Source organism: Euphorbia lathyris, chromosome 3 (assembly GCF_963576675.1).
Source record: "Euphorbia lathyris chromosome 3, ddEupLath1.1, whole genome shotgun sequence".
Taxonomy (NCBI): domain Eukaryota; kingdom Viridiplantae; phylum Streptophyta; class Magnoliopsida; order Malpighiales; family Euphorbiaceae; genus Euphorbia; species Euphorbia lathyris.
In genome coordinates, this window is record NC_088912.1 from 40958041 (window position 1) to 40982886 (window position 24846).

At 37.9% G+C, this 24846-nt stretch overlaps 1 protein-coding gene across 3 annotated transcripts; it reads right to left on the bottom strand.

Moving 5' to 3' along the window:
- Positions 1 to 356: 356 nt before the first annotated feature.
- Positions 357 to 23692, bottom strand: LOC136221910 (protein MAIN-LIKE 2-like). Of its 3 annotated transcripts, none has more exons than XM_066009389.1 (6): positions 23431 to 23692; positions 12863 to 13241; positions 12086 to 12300; positions 11231 to 11980; positions 705 to 1115; positions 357 to 611 (listed from the first exon to the last, which is right to left on the bottom strand). In XM_066009389.1, the coding sequence occupies exons 2-4, from the start codon at positions 13182 to 13184 to the stop codon at positions 11489 to 11491; spliced, it is 1029 nt and encodes a 342-aa protein (XP_065865461.1). In that variant the 5' UTR covers positions 13185 to 13241; positions 23431 to 23692; the 3' UTR covers positions 357 to 611; positions 705 to 1115; positions 11231 to 11488. The 3 variants fall into 3 exon arrangements, with proteins under 3 accessions (XP_065865461.1, XP_065865460.1, XP_065865462.1); XM_066009388.1 differs by lacking the exon at positions 23431 to 23692 and adding an exon at positions 13875 to 16186; XM_066009390.1 differs by lacking the exons at positions 11231 to 11980; positions 23431 to 23692 and adding an exon at positions 13875 to 16193.
- Positions 23693 to 24846: the final 1154 nt, after the last annotated feature.

Genomic DNA, 24846 nt, shown 5'->3' on the forward strand with positions numbered 1-24846 from the left:
CCCTTTCATGGGTTTTGGGAGGGGAATTTCTAATTTGTTTTGCCAATCCGACACGCGGGCGTGTGGATATCACGCCTCACCGCGTGGTCGGACATGATATACACACGCCTCACCGCGTGGTCGGACGTGATAGCCCCACGCCTCACCGCAAGGTCGGGCAGTTGGCTATCACGTCCGACCACGCGGTGAGGCGTGTGTATATCACGTCCGACCACGCGGTGAAGCGTGATATCCACACGCCCGCGTGTCGGATTGGCAAAAAAAATTAGCTTTTTAACCACGTAAATAGTTCGTTAAACCCGTAAATAGGCCGTGAAACCCGTAAATAAGCCGTTAAGCCCGTAACTACAGAATTGTACGTAACAAATAAAATTTAAAAACATAAAAATTAAAATAAACATTAATAAATATAAACATTTATAAACGTAAAAGAGTAAATATAATATATACAACAAAAAGTGTTAAAATGTATGAATTTCTACAATAAAAATTCAGCTCGCCCGACGCCACGCATCCATAAACTCATCCATCTCCCTCTTAATACGTGGAACATCCTCGTCAGATCGGTGGGTAGCCGCTAGTTGGGTGACACGCCACAACCAGCTAACCCACTGCAAAAAAAATAAAAATTAATAAATAAATATTAACAATTAAACACATATAAACTAATACTAAATAATAATATTAAATAATAATAAACTTACAAATTCGTTGTTGGCGCGAGCATGCTGTACCGGTGCAGCCTGTGGTGCATGAAGGAGATGGGGATGCGAATGTCGCCTATACCAGTCCATATAAGCAGGCTCACAGGCAGTGGGATCGTATCCAATGGGTCGGCATCTCCTCCGATCAATGCTCCGAGCCGATGGAAATCTCCGCCACGTATCCTCAACTGTGACTAAGGAATGCGTGAGCTTATACGCTATAGATCTCCATGGTCGTACTGCTTTATCAGGTCTAATACGCTCAGCTGGGATAAGCTGAATATATCCGACCTATCGCAGCGCTCGATCGGGCAAATACGGCTCGACGATGTCTCTACACCGTATCCAACCGGCGTAGGACACTCGAAGCCGATCATCATCGGGGATAGGACCATAAGGCAACCACGTCACCTGGAAAAAAGTAATACTCAATAAAAAATAATAATATACTTGTAGACACCGGGGTCGGAGGACCGATGAAGAAAAATTATAAAAAGGGATCCGAATCATTCGATTAAAATATGAGTCAATAAAAATAATAAATAAAAAAACGTTGTTCAAAGGAACCGTGGAGACCGGTTTGATCGACTTCGGAAATCGAATCGAGATGACGGGCGAATTGGTTCCGCGAATGAAATCTTAAATCGTCTCCCCGAGTTCGGGATATTTCATGCCCTTTTCTTATTAATTTTATTATTAATAAAATCTCGGGTCGGTAAGGGTTTTGTTTTGGTATTCGAGCAATCCAAAAATATAGATAGTTTTGTAAAGGGATCGATTTTGTAAAAGTTAATTTTATAAAATCGATTTTGACAAAAATCATTTTCGATGAAAATCGTTATTGGTTTTGGTTAACATTAGGTGTATTTTGTTTGTTTAAATATTTTTTTATTATATATATATATATATATAAACGTGGCCCCGTCGGGGGCCGCTTTTTTCCGTCACGGGCCGTTGGACGGCCCGTGACGGGGCTGGGCCGCCAGGCCCAGCCCAATAGCACTTGGCCTTGGCCAAGTGCAATTTCGCTGCACTTGGCCAAAGCCAAGTGCTTTGTTTAATTTATTTATTTTTAAAAAAATAAAAATAAAAATAAAACAATAATAATCATTAAAAAATAAAAGTAAAAATAAAATAATAATAAATAATAAAGCTAATGATGGTTAGGAAATTTCCATGAAATTTCCTAAGCTCATTTAGCTTATCTTTGGCTGCAAGTTGGCTTGGAGCCAAAAATAAATTATGTTTGGGGCTCCATATGCCTATAAATAGGATGGAGTCCCAAGGCATAGAGAAAAAAAAATGGGACTCGAACCCCTGAAAAAAATTCAACGAGACCCAAAATCTCTCAAAAACATAAAAAACCGACTCAAAACACAATCAATCGACTTGATTTGGATCCCCATTACCGATTGAAGAGGTAATCATCCGAGGAACTAGACCCATTTAATTCTTTTATTGCATTTTGGTTATCTAGATCTCTTTATTTACTCTTTTATTGCACTTTTATTGTTTAGATTTGTCAAATTAATCTTCTGTTTTCATTCTACAAATACTTGAGTTTGGATCTAAAATAAAAACCTCGTTTTATGTCCCAATACGAAGCGTGACCCCATTTAGGGGTAGTTCGGGACTAAAACGTTGTAGATCTAGATTTTGAAAATGTTTTAATTAACGTTTTAAAATAAAACATCGTTTTGGGAGTCTCCATTATAGACTATGACCCGATTTGGGTAGTTCGGAGGCCAAAAATGATAGAATAGATTAGATCTAAAGCTTTTTTAATAAATCTGGAAAGTTTGGGACTGTTTCTGTAATTCTGTCTTTTCTGTTACTAAAAGCAGTTTACCGACGGATTTTCCGTCGGTAAAGCTGTTGGAATCCGAAAAATGTCTTTTTAATCCTCCTTTCTTAACTTTTTGACATTTATACTTGTATATATATGTATATAATTATGTAATATATTTATTAAAATTATTTTGGAAGTATATAACTAATAAATGTTCATTATATATCTATTTATTGTCCCTTTAAGTATCATTTACACTAAATTAGCTTTTATAAAAGTTACATGTATATATATATATAGGTTTTGCTTGTTTGGTTTTTTTGAAATAACTAATTGATAAATGATTTTGGGGGTTTATGGGCTATTAGTACATTATTTGTGTTTATAGATATATTTGGGTTATTGGAGGTCATATATGTATATAGGGGTATATTAGAACATTAAATATAGTCTTTATGCTTTTTGTTTTCCTAACTATTTTTAATAATAATCTACTTATTATGTATAGTATAATAGTTATTTTCCTATTTAAATATCATTTATACTAAGTTAGCTTTGTAGATTTCATTTGAATTGCTTTTCTTTTTAGATCTTTTTCTCTCTTTTAGATCTATCTCCTCTCTTTCAGATCTCTCAGATCTGTTGTCATGGTGAAGAATTTTTATGTAGATTGAGAGTTTTGAGATCTATCTCTTCTCTTTTAGATCTATCTTCTCTTTTTCAGATCTATCTTCTCTCTCTCAGATCTGTTGTCATGGTGAAGAATTTTTATGAAGATGGAGAATTTTGAGATCTATATTCTCTCTCTCAGATCTATTTCTCTCTCTCAGATCTATTTCTCTCTTTTAGATCTTTTTCTCTCTTTTAGATCTATCTCCTCTCTTTCAGATCTCTCTTCTCTCTCTAAAACACAGGATCAATTTTATAACTCAATTTTTTTTCTCTCTCTCTCTCTCTCAATTAGTTATATCTAATAAAATAGACTCCTCCAAATACGAGTCTTTTTCCTTTTCTCTCTCTCTCTCTCTCTCTCTGTGTGGCGATGACGAAGGCGACTGCGAAGGGAAGGGTGGATTGGTCGGTGAAGGCGGGCGGAAGGCCGGTGTTGGATCTGGCGAGTCCGGTTGCGGGGCGCGGTCTGGGTGCAGATCTGGTACAGGAGGAGGCTTGGGCGGCTGATGATGGGAGATCGGAAGGATCTCCTCGGGGTAGACGGCGGAGTAACGAAAGACCGAGGGATCGGTCCAGGGATCGTAGTAGATCGGAGTGGGCTGATGGTGGGGAGGCGGATCTGGTTAATTCGGTGCCTGTTTCGGTGGTTGGGGTGGCCGATCTGGATCAAGGAAGGGAGGGTTCTGCGGCTGCCGCGTCTGGCATTGGGGAAGGAGAAGGTCCGATGTTTTCGGCTGTGGACCGTGGGGTTGAGCAAAACGTTGTGATGGGGGGGACGCGTCCTGTGCTTGGTGCTCTGGGAGTGCCGGCTGCGCAAGCAGGGTATTCTTTGCAGCTTGCGCAGGGCGCGCTAGCCGCGCAAGCCGCGCAGGCATTTGTGCCGGGGGACTTAAGTCTTTTACTTCCGGGACAAACTATGGAAGGTGTTTCATCCCCAGGCACTCGGGTTACTCGGGGCCAGCATGCCCAATGTTATCAAAAGGATGGGGGAGCTCCCTCCTGGAGGGATAAGTTGTTAGGGGTGGTGGAGGAGGAACCCATGATGGAGGAGGATACTTTTGAGAACGATGATGGGGATTTTCTCTCCGATTCCGATTCTGAGGATGGTCAGCCTGAGAACCCTTTGTGTCCTAGGATCCGTCTTTCCTCAGAAGACAAGCGGGTCATGAGATCCAAGTGGAAATTGGCATTAATTGTCACTGTTTTGGGGAAAAGAATCAGTTTCAACTACTTTGCCCAGAGGATTCAGGCTCAATGGGCTAAGAAAGGGAAGGTTACCATCACTGACCTTGATAATGACTATTATGTCATTAGATTCACAAGGGCTGAGGATTACAATGCGGTGGTCAATGGTGGACCGTATATTATCTCCAATCATGTTTTGGCTCTGAGACCTTGGGTCCCAAATTTTGACCCCCATGACTGCTCTGTTAACAGAATCCTTACTTGGGTTAGGTTCCCAGGCATTCCTCTTGAATACTATAGTGATAGATTCCTGAACAAGATTGGTAGCCTGGTTGGTAAGGTCCACCATGTCGATAAGACTACCATTGGGGCAGTAAGAGGCAAGTTTGCCAGGGTCTGTATTGATATTGATCTTGCTAAGCCTCTTCTTTCTCAATTCTGTATTCAGAATAAGGTTTTTCATATTGAATATGAAGGTATACATAATATCTGTTTTGAATGTGGTATGTTTGGCCATACATTTGAGGGATGTCCTAAGAAGAGGAAGGAGGCGGAGGAGTTGATGCAACCTATCATAGGTGGAGCTGAGAAAAGTCAGGGGGAAGAAAGGAGTTTTGGGCCATGGATGCTGGGCAAGAGGTCAGTGAGAAGGAAGCCAAGTGCTAATGTTAGTTCTATTCATCCGCCAGATATTAGTCGGAAGATGACTACGCTCCAGATTGCCCCTGAGATCAAGGTCAGACCCCCGGATATCAAGAAGAGGAGTGAGGCTGGTGTGGTCTCAGCTTCTGGCTCGGGGTCTAGGTTCGGTGTCTTGTCCCTGGAGGAAGGTCGGGAATCGGACCCTTCCAATGAACAGATTGATTTGAGCATGCCTGGTCTGGAATCGGTCGAGCCTGTTTCTAGTCGGGGTAAATCTATTAATCCCCTCTTTGTCTTTGATGCTAAGGATAAAAGGAGCTCCCAGTCTCACCTTTCTACAGGGGAAGGGTCGAGTAGTAAGGCTGTTTCTCTGAATCCTCCTGTGGATGCTCCTATTAGAAAAGCTATAGGAGTGAGTAAGATGAACATGAAGAAACTTAAAGTGAAACCTAAGAAGAACCTTAATGGGTTAGACTCTTGGGCTAAAAGGGGACCTTCTGGGACTTCCTCTAGGCTCTCAGGAGCCCCGAATAAATACCTGATCTAGGGTTTGGGCTTGTGTTAGTAGTCTTCCTTTCTGATGGATTTCTTTGTTTGGAATGTTAGAGGTGCGGCGAGCAAGGCAACCCGCATTCATGTTAATGATCTTATTAAACAGTTTAACCCCTCCTGTTTTGTTCTTCTAGAGACCAAGGTCAGTGGAGCCAAAGCAGACGAGGTGGTTAGAAAGTTTAAGAATTGGAATTGTGTCAGATCGGAGGCTACTGGCCGGGCTGGGGGGATTTGGCTCTTTTGGAAGCCAGGTCTTGTTAATATTGATATTGTTAGTATGGACTGTCAGTTCATTCATAGTAAGGTGTGCTACCCTGGTAATAAACATTTCTTTGTTACCTTTGTTTATGCCGATCCTGTTCTTTCTAATCGTACAAGGTTGTGGGAGATCCTTCATTCTATTAGCTCTAACATGGTGGAGGCTTGGTTGGTGGCCGGGGATTTTAATGATATTTCCCTTTTAAGTGATCAGAGAGGAGGGGGTAATCATTATGTGAACCGGTGCCTTAACCACAAGCGTAGTATGGATCTGTGTGGGCTTTCAGACCTGGGTGCTGCTGGCCACAAATTTACCTGGAAAAGAAATAGCTTGTTTGTGAGGTTGGATAAGGTGTATGCTAATGTTGCGGCTATCTGTAGGTTTCCTGAGGTCAAGGTGCTGAATCTCCCCTTCCGTCACTCTGACCATTGCCCTATCCTCATTAATTTGGTCAAAGGTAACCGGCTGAAAGGTAACAGGCCCTTTAGATATCTTGTGGCTTGGGATTCTCATCCCGACTTTAGGAATTTCGTGAAAACCAATTGGCATCCCCACTCTGATGTTCTCCTCACTGCTGAGGAATTCAGAAGGAAGGTGGTTGTTTGGAATAAAGACATCTTTGGCCATATTATCAGGAGGAAGAATAAACTCTTGAGGAGGATGGAAGGCGTTCAGCGTTGCTTGGAGGCTCGTTTCGACCATAGCTTAAATGGTCACCTTAGAGCTCTCCAGAACGAGTTGGAAGCTGTGCTTAGACAGGAAGAGATTCTTTGGTTCCAGAAGTCTAGGAAGGCCTGGATTCAAGACGGGGATCGGAATACCAGGTTTTTTCATCTCTCTACGATCATTAGGAGACAGAGGAATAGGATTGATTCTATCAAGGACGCTAGTGGCGAGTGGATTTTTGAGGAGGAAGACATTCGTCGCTCAGCCCTTGATTTCTACAAGGACCTGTTTAGAGAGGAAGCTGTGGACTTGGAGAGTGCCCACTCTGGTATTTCCTTTCCTCGTTTGGGGGAGGAGGCTATTAAAGATGCTTTCCATCCTATTGACCTTAAAGAGATTGATCTGGCCTTCTCTAGCATAGGGTCCACTAAGGCTCCTGGGATTGATGGTATCCCCGCTAGTTTCTATCATAAACACTGGGATACTGTTAAGGAGGGCATATACAGTTTTATGTTAGGTGTTTTTGGTGGCTCTAACGATATCAGGTCGGTTAATAAAACCCTCATTGTCTTGATTCCTAAGGTTGTTAAGCCTTCCTCCTTCCTCCAGATGAGACCCATCAGTCTTTGTAATGTTTTGTATAAAGCTATTACTAAGATTGTGGCTAATAGAATCCGGAAGATCCTTCCGGATATAATTAGCCAGAACCAATGGAGCTTTGTTCCTGGTAGACAATTGATGGATAACGTTGTTATTGCCCAGGAGGTTGTCCATTCTATGAAGATTAAGAAAGGTAAGAAAGGGATTGTGGCCCTCAAACTGGATCTGGAGAAAGCCTATGATAGATTGAACTGGAGCTTTCTTCTGGATAGTTTAGCCAAAGCTGGCATCCCGGAGAACTGGAGGATTTTGATTGAGAAGTGTATCTCCTCTCCTGTTTTCCAGGTCATGATCAATGGGGACATGTCAGATGAGTTTTCTCCCTCCAGAGGAATTCGTCAAGGAGATCCTATGAGTCCCTTCCTCTTTGTTATTGCCATGGAAAGACTGTCTCACCTGATCCAAGAGGCGGTGTGCAAAGGGACTCTCCACCCTGTTTCTATCAACAGACATTGCCCCCTATTACCCATTTACTCTTTGCTGATGACGTCATGCTTTTCGTTGAGGGTAATGAGGAGCAAATTAAAACAGTTATGGATATCCTTGATTGTTTTTGCGAGGCTTCTGGCCAGAAGGTTAACATCCAAAAGTCCCGTATGCTTTGTTCCAAAAATATGGACAATAGCTTGTGCAGAAGACTGAGTGAGCTCTCTGGCATACCTCTGACGAACTCTTTGGGAAAGTATCTTGGGGTTCCTCTTCACAGTGACAGGGTTTCCAAAGCCTCTTTCAAGGATATTTTGGACAAAACTAATGGTTTGTGTGCTAGCTGGAAAGCTAATTCTCTTTCCCTTGCAGGTCGCCTTACCTTGATCCAGTCAGTTAACTGCGCTGCTCCGAACCACATCATGCAGGCCTGTAAGCTTCCTGAGCCTGTCCTTAGTGACCTGGATAAGATAAATCGGCGTTTCCTATGGGGGTGAGTCTGGAGATGGGAGAAAGGTTCACCTGGTCCCGTGGAAGGAAGCTTGCCAGCCTAAAAACAGGGGGGGTCTTGGTATTAGGCAGGCAAAGGACAATAATAAAGTCCTGTTAATGAAACTTCTTTGGAGAATGTGGCAATGCCCCTCCTCTCTTTGGGTCCGTCTCTTGTGCGGGAAGTATCGGAAAGATAGAATCTTTGGTGGCCCGAAGGAGAGGGTTGTTAGCTGTTCTTTTCTCTGGAAAGGGCTCAGTGTCGTGTTTGCTGAATTCTGTACGGGGATTGGCCTGGAGGTGGGTAATGGTAGATCTATTAGCTTCTGGTATGACACCTGGATTGGTGATAAACCGCTGATTGATGTGTGTAATGCCCCTCCGTCGGCTGATCTCCTTTCCTGGAAAATTGCTGATGTGGTGGACTCGGAGGGAGACTGGATCTGGTCAAAGTTCGACTCTTTCTTTAGTCTGGAGACCCTTCTTAACATTAGAGGAGTGAAGATTAGCAATCAAGAGGAGGATAAGGATAGACATTGTTGGGCCTTGACGAATAATGGTACTTATTCTTGTAAATCGGCCTATGAAGCTTTTACCCCTAATAGGGCTGATCCTCCCTTGGAGATTTGGAAGTCCATATGGTCCCTCAAGATCCCTTACCGTATCAGGAGCTTCCTTTGGCTGGGTATCAAAGATAGGCTCCTTACGAATGCTGATAGGCACAGAAGGCACTTGACTGAGTCTAGTGCCTGTAGTAGATGCAGAGGCAATGTGGAAACCTTGTGCCATGCCTTGAGGGATTGCCCAAATAGTAAGAAGATCTGGGAAGGGATCCTCCCTCATCACATCCTCCCTTCCTTCATGGCCTTTTTTGAAGGTGACTGTTTCTCTCAAGGAGCCAAGGGGAACTTGCTGGCCAACATGGAGCACGGTGCCATCCTCTTTGCTATTACTTGTCACCAAATCTGGAAGTGGAGGAATGAAGAATTATTTGCGGGTAAGGCTGTCCTTATTCCTGATTTACTGTTTTTCTTCTCGAAGAAGCTCTTTGTTATTACTAAAAGCTTTGAAAGAGATTCCCTTGTTCGCCCCTCCCCGGATAAAGAGATCCTGCTAGTTGGCTGGAGTAAGCCTAGAGAAGGGTTTGCTAAGTTGAATACTGATGGCTCCTGCCTTAGCAATGGCAGAATTGCTGCTGGAGGAGTTCTTCGGGATGCTGGTGGCAATTGGATGGCGGGGTTTACCCATAACTTGGGGACGGGCTCCTCCTTTTCTGCGGAGCTCTGGGGTATCTTGTCAGGTATTAAACTCGCCATTCGCATGTGTGTTAAAAAGCTCTCGGTGGAATCTGATAATCTGGAGGCTATTAACAGGATTTCAGATAGCCAGGCTGTTTGTCTGAAGAGCCAGAATCTCATCAAAGCTATTTTGAGGCTTCGTCCTGCCTTTGAGTATCTTAATTTCTCCCATATTTTTAGGGAGCAAAACCGCGTGGCGGATCGCTTAGCAGCTGCTGGGCATGGGAGAATGTTAGGTGTTTCTACCCTATCTGTTCCTCCTTCTTTTCTTTTGCCTTCTCTCCTAGAGGATAGGATTGGAGTCAGCCTTCCTAGACTGATCCCGGTGTAGGTTTTTTGTTGGTTTTGTTTTTTTCCTTTCCTTTCTTACCAAAAAAAAAAAAAGTTAGCTTTGTAAAATTATATATATATATATATATATATATGTTTCTTTAAGTCTATTTGAGCTATATTAGTGATTATTTTAGGGATTGTTTATTTGGACCTTTTGGGGTAATTAATTAATAAATATTTTTGGATTCATTAAACACTATTTTAAGTATTAATATTTAGATGTGCATTTGGGGGTTATTTTCTATATATTTATTATGTAAAAACTATTTGGAGTTAAAAGTTATTTTCTTATTTATGAACCTTGTTCATCGTTTTTACATGTTTTTAATTAAGATAAAAAAGTGTATTATATCTAATATTATTTTCATCACTATTTCTACCCATTAATATATATTATCTTCTCTATTTTGTTTTAATAAGTATTATTACCCTTTTTGTATATATGTATATATTTCAAATGTATTTGATTGGGTGAATTTGGGCTTAATTTGTTAATTATTGTGATTATGTTAAAATGAAGGTTAATTGAGTGAAAAAGAGGAAAATAAACCACAAAAAGAGATTTCAATTTGGTTATTCAAACTAAAGTTTTTATAGATATTCTTAAAGTGTAAATAAAAGGTTTTTCATCATTTCAAACGATTTCCTAAAACATCACGTTTTAAAACCTTAATTCGTTCCAACGACGGATTAAGTGAACCTTGTAATTAAAACCGTTTCTTAAATTGTACATAATGGAGTTTTGAATCGTTTTCTTATCCAAATGGTTTTGTACAAAAATAAATGGACTTGTATGCTTAATCACGTTTTCTTGTTAAAGCTTTTTATCTCACACTTTCAAACACTCGAATCGTTCCAACGGCGATTCGAGTCGATATCATGTAAATTAACGGGGTTTTGAAACGTACCTAAATCGTTCCAACGGTGATTAAGGTACGAACCATGTAAATAAACTCGTTTTGTGGAATGAGCTTAGCTTAGAGTTAGTGTATAATATGAAGTATAAATCACACTGTGAATAAATCAATTCTTTCTTCTCCCCCTCTCTCTCCTATGTATTTTGAACTGATATAAATGGGTGATTCTTTACCAAAATGGCTTTCAATAATATATGCTCAAAACGGTTTTCAAAATGAGAAAGAAAAGGTTTCAAATGAATTTTAAACTTAAAGAAATATGCGATTAGTCCGTTATCGCCTAACACGCTGAGTAGGAGGCCGATGGTTCATAACCGGGCGATGTCGGGGTGCCTAGTAGCCTTTCTCCGGAAAGGAGCTAGCCTTCTCGGCTGGTACCTAAGTTTCTCGAACCCTCACCGGTCTCCCGCAAGGGATCGGTGTTCATTTTCCCATTCGTGGGTGGCGACTCTTCCATACTCCGAGCTCCGGTCCTGCCGAGCAGCTTGATTCCACGATTGGTTGCTTTCGGCGCCAATCACCGCTTACGTCGCCATGAGGTGTCCACCCCCCGGTCCGCTCGGGAGATTAGGCCGCGGCACCTCGTCTAACAATACTATAAATAATACTTAAATTAATTCTAAAATTTTATAAAATACCTCTACCGCCGTCATACGGTCCAGCTGCCCGCGAAAGGTATCTAGTCGGGCGGTCGTCTTGCCTGGTACCCCGACCTCCCATCTCAGTGCACGGGCATGGTCAGCTGGGATCAAGTGAGCTCCTCTATGCGGCCGGAACACCGGAAAATACTCGTATATCCATGCCTGCAGTAGAGTTAAACATCCGCATATACCTGAACAGTCTCCCCTGCTCGCTATCCCTAGCTGCCGGTACAACATGGCTAGTGTAGCAAACCCCTATGATAGTCCAGCTGCCCCGCTGACACCGCTGTAAACCTCAACAAGATGGACCGGCCTAATCCTATCTCCACTCTTGTCAACAAACAGAGTGGATCCAAGCATAAGCCACATCCACGCTGTGGCCCGAGTAGCGTCATCCCTCCCCTCGGTCAGAAGCGCCTGTACAGCCCCAACAAATACACCTCCACCACCCCATAAACGTCGGGTCGGCAACAGAAGCTCAGCCTGACTCACCCCAAATATCATCATGCACATGGCATGAAGCCCGTCAGTAGGGGGAGACTCGGACACCATCGGACCGTCGATCGGGATCCGAAGAATCTGCCACACATCATGCAGCTGGATAGTCATCTCCCCGAACGGCATGTGGAAGGAGTTCGTATCAGGCTGCCACCGCTCCACGAACGCAGTCAACAGCGGAGTGTCGAGGTTCTTGAACATGGCATGTGGAAGGTGAGACAAACTAGTCCTCTCGATCATCTCCCTTAGCTATAAAATGACACATATACAATTTATACAATTACTGAATGTTTTTTATGTTTATAGTTAAAAATACAAATTACAATAAATGTTGACACATTATATTATGCTTACCTCGGGTGACACATCAGAAAACCACTGACACAAATCTCGGCATGCTGTTGATCTGTTGTAGCATGTCAGAAACGACCAAATCTCTCCTCCCAACATCCGTGAGGCAACATGTCCTAGAAAACTAGGAATCACGGAACCATCAACGGGACCACCATCAACCAGTGCAGTAACTACCCAGCTCTCGTCCTCACTAGCTTTGGGACGTTTGCTTGTCCCTGAAAATTATAAAATTATATTAAAGTATCCTAAAAAATACTAAAATATACCAAATTATAGTATAATTATACTAAAATACTACTAAATTATACTAAAATACTACTGAAATATACTAAAATATACCTAAATTATACTAAAATTATAAATTATACTAAAATTATAAATATACTAAAATATACTAAAATTATAAATTATACTAAAATTATACTAAAATTATACTAAAATTATAAATATACTAAAATTATACTAAAGTTATACTAAAATATACTAAAATTATAAATTATACTAAAATATACCTAAATTATACTAAAGTTATACTAAAATTATAAATATACTAAAATTATACTAAAATTATACTAAAGTTATACTAAAATTATAAATATACTAAAATTATACTAAAGTTATACTAAAATTATAAATATACTAAAATTATACTAAAATTATAAATTATACTAAAATATACCTAAATTATACTAAAGTAATAAATTATACTAAAATATACTAAAGTTACACTAAAATTGTAAATTATACTAAAATATACTAAAGTTATAAAAAAAATACCTGTACTCGCAAAACGACCTCCTACGCGCTGGGTCGGCTGTCTCCCCGGGGTCGATTGCTCATCGCTCTCCTCAACCTCGCGATCATGTGCAACTGCAGACTGTCGCACTACCCGGGCTGCCACATCCAGGTAGTCCTGAAAAGAATCGCTATCAGGCTCTCTGTCCTCAAAATCAGTCGCCCCCTCTGATCCATGAATATCGGGCTGATCCGCAATCGGCCCCCTCCTCACCTGCTCCGTCGCAGCCCCTCTCCGCCTACGACCAGATATATCTATACCACGCAATCTCGTATGTCGTGGTGTATCATCCTCGTCGTCCATATCTAGACGACGAGCAGATGATGGGATGGATTTCCCACCCCTAGTAGGCCGCTCCGTCTAAAAAAAAATTACACTAAATTAATAAAATTGTAAATAATGTAAATTATACTAAATTTATAAAATTATGCTAAAATACTACTAAATTAATACAAATGATAATAATAAATTACACTAAATTAATAAAATTATAAAAATCATGCTAAAACTGCCCTAAATTAATAAAATTATAAAAATCATACTAAATTATACTAAAGTTATACTCAATTTATACTAAATTTATACTAAATTTATAAAATTACCCTAAATTAATAAAATTATAAAAATCATACTAAAACTATACTTAATTTATACTAAAATTATAAAATTACACTAAATAACTAAAATGTTAAATAATATATTTTTTTATACAAAAACAACGTGGGGCGTAAGGGAATCACGCCCGAACCACTGGGCGGGTGTATGAGTATCACGCCATATCAGTGGTTCGGGCGTATGAGTGTCACGCCCTACCACTGGTACGGGCATGTGGCTATCACGTCCGCACCACTGGTCGGACGTGATACTCATACGCCCGAACCGCAGATCGGGCGTGATGTTCATACGCCCGACTGCGATTCCGGCGATTTTTTTCAAATAACCAACAGATTCAATTCGATCTAAAAATCAACGAAATAAAGCGGTAAATCTTACCATTTTAGCTTTTCCTTTACGGTTTCTGTCACCATCCATGATTCGGTTCACTAATTTGTCCGGATTTGAGCAAAATTCGTATAGGGTTCTTGAAAGGTTTTAGGTTTTTTCAAATTTAGTGCAAAGGGTAGTTCGGTCTATTTCAGGGGCTAGAAGTATAAATTAGTGGCTGAGTTTAGTAACCCACCCATTAATCGCACAAAAGAAATCTTGTATACTCATGAACAATTGACAAACCATGTGATGAACATTTGTAATTATAATTCCGTTGAAACCAATAGTATCATACAATGATACAATAATTATTTATTTATTTTAAAGTACTTCAAAATAAACCATTGTTCACTAGTTAATTAGTTGAAACATGCATTTTTTTTTCATAAATTAATCAATTACGAATGATTATATTTTAACAGTGACAAACGTGATGCTATTTTCATGTTTATTCAAAACAAATAAAGAAAAAGAATAAAAGGAGTAGACATATAAATTTCACTATAATATGCTAAAGAACATGCATTATTTAAGAAAAGACATATTTGCATATTACATAATAAATATATCCATTATAAATATGGCTTGGACACTTGTAGCTCTTCAATGATCATTCATAATATATATTTTTAGTTAACACTCTGTCAGGTATGAAGCTGACAGTTAAGAATTTTAGAAGATAGGAGAGAGATTAGAATTTAGGAGGAGAAAATAGAAAGAGAAGAAAGAGGAAATAGATTCTTCATTAATTTGTTTGGTGATTCCTTACAATGACAAAATGTCTCCTTTATCGCTGTGGCAAAAAGTTACTCAAAGAAGAAGAAATGACAGCTAGCAAAAACTTAACAATTAAGTAACTAAGACTTAGCAGCAAAGAAACTAATAAAAGGAACTAAAAACTTAACAGCTAAGTAATGAAACTTAACAACTAAGAAACTAATAGATAATTACTTAACAGTTAAAAAACTAATAGCTAATTATTTAGCTGTCCTACGTTTATACATAACAATACCCCCTCCTTTTGCACACTCTTATCCCCAAGAGTGAAAAAACTCTGGAAATTGAGTTGCAGTCATAGTCGAATCCTCCCAAGTGGCATCGATAGAGGGCAAGCCAAACCATTGGATGAGCAACTGGGGTGTAGCTGTGTTGTCAATGATAGCATTGCGAGTATTGAAGACCTTATATGGCTTGAAGGGGTGGCAAGGTAGTCAATACAGGAAATGTTGGAGGAGGTTTCTTCTTCAATAGGCAGATGTGAAACACAGGGTGCACCCGACAAGTGGCAGGAAGCTGCAGCTTGTAAGCAACCTTTCCAATTCGTTCTAGGATTTGAAAAGGCCCATAATATTTAGCGGTAAGCTTAAGGGAACTCCTCACTGCAACTGTGGACTGGCGATAGGGTTAAATAGACCCAGTCTCCAACAGAAAACTCTCTATCTGTCCTTTTTCTGTCTGTTATCTGTTTCATTCGATTTTGAGCAGATGTAAGACACTCATTCAACAGAGAATTCATGCGTTGTCTGGTCTCTAATGGGTCCCCTACAGCTGCTATATTAGATTAAGTGGAGGGAAATACAGTCAAGGCAGGGTTAACCCCATAAAGTGCTTCAAAAGTGGTCATGCAAATAACACTATGGTAGCTTGAATTGTACCAATACTCCGCTAAGCTGAGCCAATGGGCCCATTTTTTTGGGGGAAAGGAAGCACATACTGCAAAGGTAGTTCTCTAAACACTAGTTTGGCCTCTCAGACTGTCCATCAGTCTGAGGATGATAAGCACTGCTATATAATAAGCTTGTTCCTAGCAGCTTCATAAATTCCTTCCAGAAAATACCAGTAAAAATCTTGTCCCTGTCACATACTATTGTCTTGGGCATTCCATGAAGCTTGAAGATAGTGTCAAGGAAAACCTTTATGAACCTATCCACCACTACCAAAATCGTGTCAAACCCTTTGGACTTGGGCAGCCTTTCAATAAAGTCCATGGTAATGTCTTGCCAAGCACCTTACGGAACAGGTAAGGGTTGAAGTAATCCTGGGTAGGCTGAATTGTCTGTCTCACATCGTAAGCAAGTGTCATAAGAAGCAACCCAATTACTGACCTGAGGCAACATTCTAGGCCAATAGAAGGCCCGTTGAAGCCTGGAGAAGGTACCACGTATGCCTAAATAACCACCAATATGTGAGTTATGACAAGCCTCAATCAACTGAGACCATAGGTTAGTTGCTGACCCAATATAGATTCTGGATTTAAACTTGAGGATACCTTATTTGTAAGAGGAGTGAGAGACTTGGTTAGGTTGAACGCTCAGCTGTTGTATAAGCTGCAATACTGCTTCATCTCCATCGTAGGAGGTATGGACCTCTTCCAACCATGTAAGCACTACCATAGTAATAACCAAAGCGTGTGAAATGTCTGTTGTTTCTTCAAATTGCCTTGATAGAGCATCAACTACCTTGTTGTTAATTCCACTCTTGTATTGAATGGTGTAATCCAATCCTAACAACTTTGAGACTCCCTTATGTTGCAAATACATATGAAGCCTTTGCTCAAGCAAGTGCTTGATACTTTCATGGTCAGTTTTGATGATGAAAGTCGTATTTTCCAGGTAGTGCCTCCAAGTAGTGCATGCTTGAATAATTGCCAATAACTCTCTCTCATAAGCAGAGAGGAATTGGTTCCTTGGATAGATAACATAGAGGCATGTTGCGTTGCATTAGGACTGCTCCAAGTCCCGTCCCACTAGCATCGCATTCCAAAATGAAGTGTTTAGAAAAATCTGGCATTGAAAGGATTGGGGCATGTGTCATTAACTTCTTAAGAAGTTCAAAAGTTGTGGTCACCTCCTCGGTCCATTAGAAGTTGTCTTTCTTAAGGAGGTCGATTAAGGATCTACTAATGGTCCCATAGTTCTTGACAAATCGGCTGTAGTATCTAATGAGCCCTAGGAACCCCCTTAGTCTTTTCAAAGTGGTTGGTTGGGGCCAATTAACCATGGCTTCAATCTTGATAGAATCGGTTGCAACTCCTTCACTCGAGATAATGTGTCCTAAATAAGACACTTGTTGTACTCCAAATTCACATTTAGAGGCTTTGACGAACAACTGATGTTGAGTTAGCAAGTCAAATACTAATTGAAGATGATGCAAATGGGTAGATAGGGAAGGACTATATATAAGGATGTCATCAAAGAAAACAAGGACAAATCTCCCAAGATTTGGCTTAAAAACTATATTCATTAGGGACTGGAAAGTAGTTGGGGCATTAGTGAGGCCAAATGGCATAACTAGGAATTCAAAATGCTCTGAGTGTGTTTTGAAGGCAGTTTTCTCAATATCCTTCTCCCTCATTTTAATCTGGTGGTAGCCTGCCCTCAAATCCAGTTTAGTAAAGAATTTGGCCCCTTTGAGTTCATCAATTAACTCTTGGATCACTGGAATTGGAAATTTATCCTTAACTGTAGCCTTGTTGAGCTCTCTATAATTAATACATAACCGACATGTTCCATCCTTTTTCTTCACTAATAACATAGGAGAAGCAAAAGGATTGTTGCTTGGCCTAATGATCCCATTGGTCAACATCTCCTTAATGAGTTTCTCTATCTCATTCTTCTGGTGATGAGAGTATTTATAAGGTCGGACCTTGATAGGTTCAGTGCCTTCCTTTAAGGGTATTACATACTCATGTGTCCTACAAGGAGGCAGAGTAGTTGGGGTTTGAAACAAATGTTGGTATTGTTGTAAGAGTAGTTGTAAGGCTGGGTTAGGTGGAATATGGATATTTGAAACTGGGGTTTGGGCTTTTTGGGTAGTAGTATCATTCACTGATATGAGAAATAGTTTTGAAGTGACACCCTTGTTGGAGTTTAGTGTCCTAAACATAATTGTTTTAGGATATAAACATTAATGAATAAATTGTTTATTTAATCATTTGTTTAATCAGATATCTAACTTTAAAATGCAACTATATATAAAGGCACAAATCTTTCATAAAGAAAGTAATCCTAAGTTTGTTTAAGTAATTATAAAGTGTTCATACAAGTATGAAGTGAGACTGTACTTTATAATAAGATCAATAAACTTAAAGTTAACCAAAGTCAAGTAATATGTTATAGGGGTTGGCATATTACTATTGAGACTTACATGTAACAGTGTTTTCTGTCGAGACAGAAAGCTGATCTCACAAGCTTTAGATATTTAGATATTTAGACAGTTACATGGATCCGGTGAAGGAATTGATTAGGATTGGGACCCGACTTGAGATAACAGTATGGATTGATTTATCTAACGTGTCAACTGTTCATCTAATTGGTATTAGTAGGTATAACTAATCCTCAGACTCAAACATTCGTTAATTAGTGATTCTGGATTGTAGAGTGTGATGCTTTGATTCTGTACGAGCACGATCCACTACAGGTGAGAGCCTATGGTGTGTGAGAGTAAGGTTGGGTATCAAATAAAGTAATTGCAGAATAGTTAATGTCAGACTGAGCATTCGTCACTCCTGATAAGTGGGAGATATATCCAAATGGCCGCTTGTGGTGAATTAACTGAAATCCTTGCAAGGTGATAGAGTAAAGAGTAGAAATAGATATTTCACTTAACTTATCTTTCAGAGTGAATTCGACCTGTACAAGTAAAATAGACTCTTCGTTATATGTAACCTTGACACGTTCTATGGTTATAAGGAATTGACCAACAGGATATAGTTGATGAAGGATCGTATTATACTGTATCTAATGCAGAAAGGTTAACGTCAGTTATCAACCTGACTTCTTAATTGCTCTAGGGAAATATCATAGGTTCTGCTAGTAACAGCTCGTGACGGTATTCTGTTATATATATGTTGGAATTAATCATGATGAATTAATTTCAAAAGATATATACGGCTAGTAGCAATAAAGGACCTAATGAGTCGCATATGGGACTTGGAACCAGAGGACAAAAATGTAATTAGTGAGACACTAATATATGGGCCGAAATTTGTAATTAAATTAGGGATAGATTAATTTCATTAATAATTATAATTGGATTATAGTTGTGAATTAAATTAAAGGATTATCTTATAATATTAATTAGAGATTTTAATGAGATTGAAACTCTAATTAATTATCTCTAACAATAATTAAATTACTAATTTGAATAGTGATATTATCTAAATATAATTAGTTATTATTTAGATAATAATAAGTGTTTATTTAATTATCTAATTAGTAATCTTATTCCGAATAAGATTCTAATTAATTGATTAACTAATACAACTAGGATTAGGGTTTTAAGAAGTCTATAAATAGACTCCCTAAGCCCCATATTTCGACACACTCAATACAAGAGGAAGAGGAATCGTTCCGTCCCCGTCTCAGCTAATTTACATTATTTTTTACTCTTTCTTTGATCTCGTATCGATTCTGTTAGAGGCAATCATTGTGATTGCTTATTATTAAGGTTGATTACTGATAAGTTATTGTTTTCTGTGTTGAACAAAATCGTTCGTGGCTCACAGATTAAATATAAGAAGTTGTGGGCACTTCGTTTGCAACTGTAGATAGTTCTTCAGAAAAGGTATTTCATTCTATCCATTTTTATATGAAATAACAATTAACAAATCTTGAAAAAAGGAAATAAATAAAATAGATAAAATTTTATTTATTCCGCTACGCCTAGGCTTGTCTATTTTCCTACAACCCTTCCATCCTTTGGCCACCATTTGATTGACTGATTTAAGAGTCATCAATCTAAGAGTGACTTCTTCTATCATTCCTTTTAAGGCCAATTGCTTACTATCCTTTTGGATCAATAACTTGTTTTGACCAAAATCAAAGGTCACTGGAGAGTGACTTCTCATACAAGCCACTCTAAGAATTAAGTCATACTCTCCCAGTTTTAGAACCTTGACAATGAATTTGAACTTGGCATTATGCATTGACCATGCGCAATCATTGCATTTCGAATTAAATGTCAATTTCCTGTCATCTGCTACAGGCACTGCTGCTGGTTGGATGCTTTCCAGGGGTAGCTTAGCCTCCTTAGCAAGTTTAATATCCACAAAGATGTGGCTACTTCCACTATCAATGAGTATCATGATGGTCTTCTTATTCAGGACTCCTTTCAACTTGAGAGTGCCATCATTGATGCCTCCACCCAAGGCATTGAGTGACAACTCAATATGCTCTGCTTCTATATTACCAGCTTTCTCAATCTCCTAATTTCCTTCTCCTTCTGTTTCCTCTTCCAAATCTTGCACTCCCTCCTCCATTTGGATTACATTTAGCTTGTACATTTGTGGCCTGGAAAATATATTTCCCCACATTTCCAACATGAACCAAGAGCTTTTCTTATCAATGGTGGTGTATTGTTAGTAGCAGTTTTGGTTTTAGGTAGTTTAGTAGAAGGGTTAGGTGTTGGGGTGAAGTTTGAGTAGGGTTTTAGATTGGAGTTGGAATAAGGTGTGAAGGTTCTAACAGTATTAGGAGATCTGAAGGTATGATTAGGTTTAAGCAAATCCATTATATTTTTAGATGAATTTCTTCCAATTTGGCTTGCTTAATGGCAGCATAAGTCAGTAGGATGACTAGCTCTGACTGCAGATCTAATTTCAGGTTTAAGGCCAGTGGTAAAATCTGAAAGGTGTAAGGACTCAGAATTTTCAGGGTGTACCTTTTCCATCTTGAGTTTGATGGCCTCAAACTGATCTTGGTAGTCCACCACAGATCCAGTTTGTTTGAGCAAGGTGAGCTGCTCCATCACATCCACGGCTTTTGTTTCTTGAAACCTTTTCTCAATCTCCTCAACAAATTTTTACCAAGAAATGAGTGGGTGGCCTGGCCAGCAGTTCCTGAACTACTTATCCGCCTTGCCTTGCAAGTACAAGCCCACTAAGTGGAACTTCTTATCTTCTTCAACTTCGAACAAATGAAAATACTTATTGCATTTACTGACCCACATTTCTACATTTTTCCATCAAAAGATGGTAAATCGCACTTTGGAAGGAGCTTATGGTAGGGAAGGTTCCTTTGTGAAGGGCCTTCAACTTGTTGAGAACCAGGGTGTTGCCTCAAAAGGCCCCTGTTCAGTGCTGCTGGAGTGTCGGTCGTTGAAGATGGAGGAGTTGTGTGGAGAATTCCATGTTGGGATTGAATGATCTGTGAAAGAGCTAGAATGGATTTTTCCAGGGATTGATGAGAATTCATCTGATCCTTTCGAAGGGTGTTATGTTCAGCAAGAAGATTCTCAAATCATTGTTGTTATGATTCTTGCTATGGATTCTGATCGATTATGGAACTGTGTCGTAAGTTCTCTAAGTTGATTTACTAGGTCTTCCATGGCTACTTTTTCTTTTCTTTTTGCTGCGCGAGTTTTTCTATAAGGAGTATTTATCATTCATAGGATTGCTAGAGGAATGAATGTCTCTGGTACCAATGTCAGGTATGAAGCTGACAGTTAGGAATTTTAGAAGATAGGAGAGAGAGAGATTAGAATTTAGGAGGAGAGAATAGAAAGAGAAGAAGGAGAAAATAGATTCTTCATTAATTTGTTTGATGATTCCTTACAATGACAAAATGCCTCATTTATTGCTTCGCTGTGGCAAAAAGTTACTCAAAGAAGAAGAAATGACGGCTAGCAAAAACTTAACAATTAAGTAACTAAGACTTAGTAGCGAAGAAACTAATAAAATGAACTAAAAACTTAACAACTAAGTAATGAAACTTAACATCTAAGAAACTAAAAGCTAATTACTTAGTTGTCCTATGTTTATAGGTAACACACACTCCAATTAAAGTGATTATGAACCTTTGACCAGAAATATCAGCACTAAAATACCATCATAATTTCCTAGAAATCTTGATCTTGATAAAGTTTTATAATGTTAATTTCTAATTGCGAAAGTACTAGTATATTAGTTGTAATCTTCATAGAACTGAATAATTTAAATCAATGACTACTATTTGTGTTCATTTGGAGTAACAAATCATTTATCGAAAACTTTTGCCTCACTTTACAAAACTAACTCTTGTTATTCTCTATGAGGAAGTTTACCAACATTAACTAATTATCCCAATACAAACTAAAATCACCTATACAAGCTAGAATAAATGCATTGTTATGACTTGTCAAGTCAGAGAATATATGCATTACTGTGACTAATTACAGAAATGCTAATTCTTTTGATTATGACTTAACCTTTCTGAAATTATTATCTAACGTAATCAACACTTAAGTGCTCCCAACACACCTACATATATAGGATCTGATACAGGTTCAAGATGATGCTGTATGTGTTACACTATATTCAAATAGTATGTGAGTATGTGAGTTTATAAACATGATTTCTATTTCATGAGTTCCAAAAAAAATTCAAACGAAATATGTTTGTGTTTTTGTTCCTCCTTTTTTCCCTCTCTATCTATGAGAAATTCTACAATACTCGTAGAGAAATACAACCAACTAATCAATTGATGTCATTTTGATATGTATCCCTTTTTTAATTGATTGGTTGTTTTTCTCAGGGTATGGTTCTATCACTAGCATAAATTTCCTTTACAATAACAATAATATGTGAACAAAAAGAATCTAGAAATATATGAGTATTAGTTTTATCAGCAAATGAAATTTTCTTGGTCAAACTTAATAGAAACCAAAGGAAAACAAGTTAATAGGACCACAAGCTCTATATGTAAAAGACTAACTCAACAAGTACTTTAAAAGGTAAGCATTGTGTCCCGTATACATAAGAAGTCATATTCTCCCTAATTATTTAACCCATTCTCACACTCAAACCAATTGGAACACGAACAAATATCAACAAGTGACCCAATATTAAATACAAGGTTGTGATAATAGGTAGATTAAAGCCTACCTCACCTCTAAAGATACATCAACTAAGAAGGATTATCTCACATATATAAAGCGTCGTATTATAGCTCCTTAATCAAGTAATACGAGATATTTAACAAATTTTAACTGTACCTTAGTAGTAGTAAATATAGAAATTTGCCCTAAAATTTTCTGCACATTGTTAAAATGGTATTGATTCCTACCCATCCATATCCAATAACCATTTACAGTTGTACACAAAGAAGCTGGAAAGGACTTAGCTTGAACTTTCCAATAGAAATTACCATTTTGTTTTAGCAGAAAAGACAACACTATTGAAACATAAACTAGTACCTTTCTAACAAGAATATGAGAATTGAACTTGTGGTATATGATTTCTATCCCATATTTTGGTAAGCATATGTACCTAAGTTGCATATAAATTCTTCTTTATTAGCGTTTCCGCATTTTGCTTCCGTTTCCGGTGTACATATCAGTTTCCGTTTCCATTTCCATACAACATGCATATATACTCATCTATGAATTAATTATTCTCTAAAAAGACTACTTAACAACCCTAATTAAATGTTTTGTTAGTTTTAGGAGTCCCCACTCAAAAACACCCTTTCCATGTTTAATTTTCTCCCCAATTCTAACCCTAATTTTCAAACACAACCAAAATTCTTCCCAACTAATTAATGAAACATAGATCAGGTTAGAAATGGAGGAGTTTTTTGTAAGTTACCTTGAGAAACCCTAGCTTAATTTGTGAAGGAGATGACCGTACATGGGTCTTGTTTTGCTTCAAAGGAACAAACTGAAAAAATAGCCATAAAATGAAGTAGTCAATAGAGAGGAATTTTGAAGAAAAATTGCCAAAAAGGCTTTGATCTGCACTCACACCAGCACCTAGTTTTGGTTTATTGTTTCTACTTGTTGTGATTTAAACAAGGAAGCAACAAAATTCGGATAAGGTGCAGGTGCAAATGCAGAAAAAGGCCATTGGCAGCCACCACCTAAATATTTTAATGTTTTACAAAAGCTATAGGTTGGAAATATATATAGTGGGAAAGAAAGAGAAAGTCCTCAACTTTACATTTTTATTGGCTAAATTACATCCATACCACTGAATCTTACTAATTTTCATAATATGATTGTTAAATTTTTAAATATAATATAAAAATCATTTAATTTTATATTTTTTAACATTATGATCGATAAAAACTTTAATTAATACCTCAAAATAACCGTTAACGACCTTAAAATAAAAACTTTCAAAAATTAAAGTTTGTTTAGAACCACATTTTCTTATTAAAGTACCCATTTTTTTTGGAACTATTTTTTATCTTTTAATACGAAACAGAAGGTAAAAAGGGTTGGATAAAACTTTGAAGCAACCTTTTTTAGTAGAAAGATCAATTAATATTTACTGCCTAGTAGCAATAGCAAACAACAAGCAACAAATAGCAAACATAAACCAAACCGACTTTTAAAAATCATAATTTTTGAAGTTTTCTCTCTCTTAATCAAACAACACATAAACGACTTCAAAATAAAAAAAAAATTGAAGAATTAAATATGTTTAGAATATCATCAATTCTTAGAATTTTTTATTTTGATGTCATCAACAACCATTTTAAGGCGTTAATTGAAGTTTAGTAGCTCTAATATTAGAAAGTGTAAAGTTAAATGATTTTTATAGTATGTTTTGAAGTTTAATAGTTATAATGTTAGTTGGGGTAAAATTCAGTAGTCAAGAGTGTAATTCACCCTTTTATTAGTATAATAATCTTTTTAGTGGTAGAGTAAGCTAGATAAGTTGAAGAATTAAAGTTATTTGGAGCGGTTTTTTATGAAATCATTGTTTTCAATTTTCTAAATAACCATTTTTAATTACTTTTTTTCTTTAAATAATTAATTTTTTTCATAACCAAATAATGTCTAAGAGCATTTCTAAAAGAGTGGTTTGTAGAAAAATTCAAAGTCCAAAAACTTTTTAATTCTTCATAAGAAAAAAAATAAGACGTATGAAAAAAAATTTACTATTAATAATTTATTATTGAAAAACATTTATCTTCTCCTTATTAGTAAATATAATAATATATAATAATTTTAGTAATAAAAGAAATAAATAAGAAGTAACTATGAAAAATATTATTGG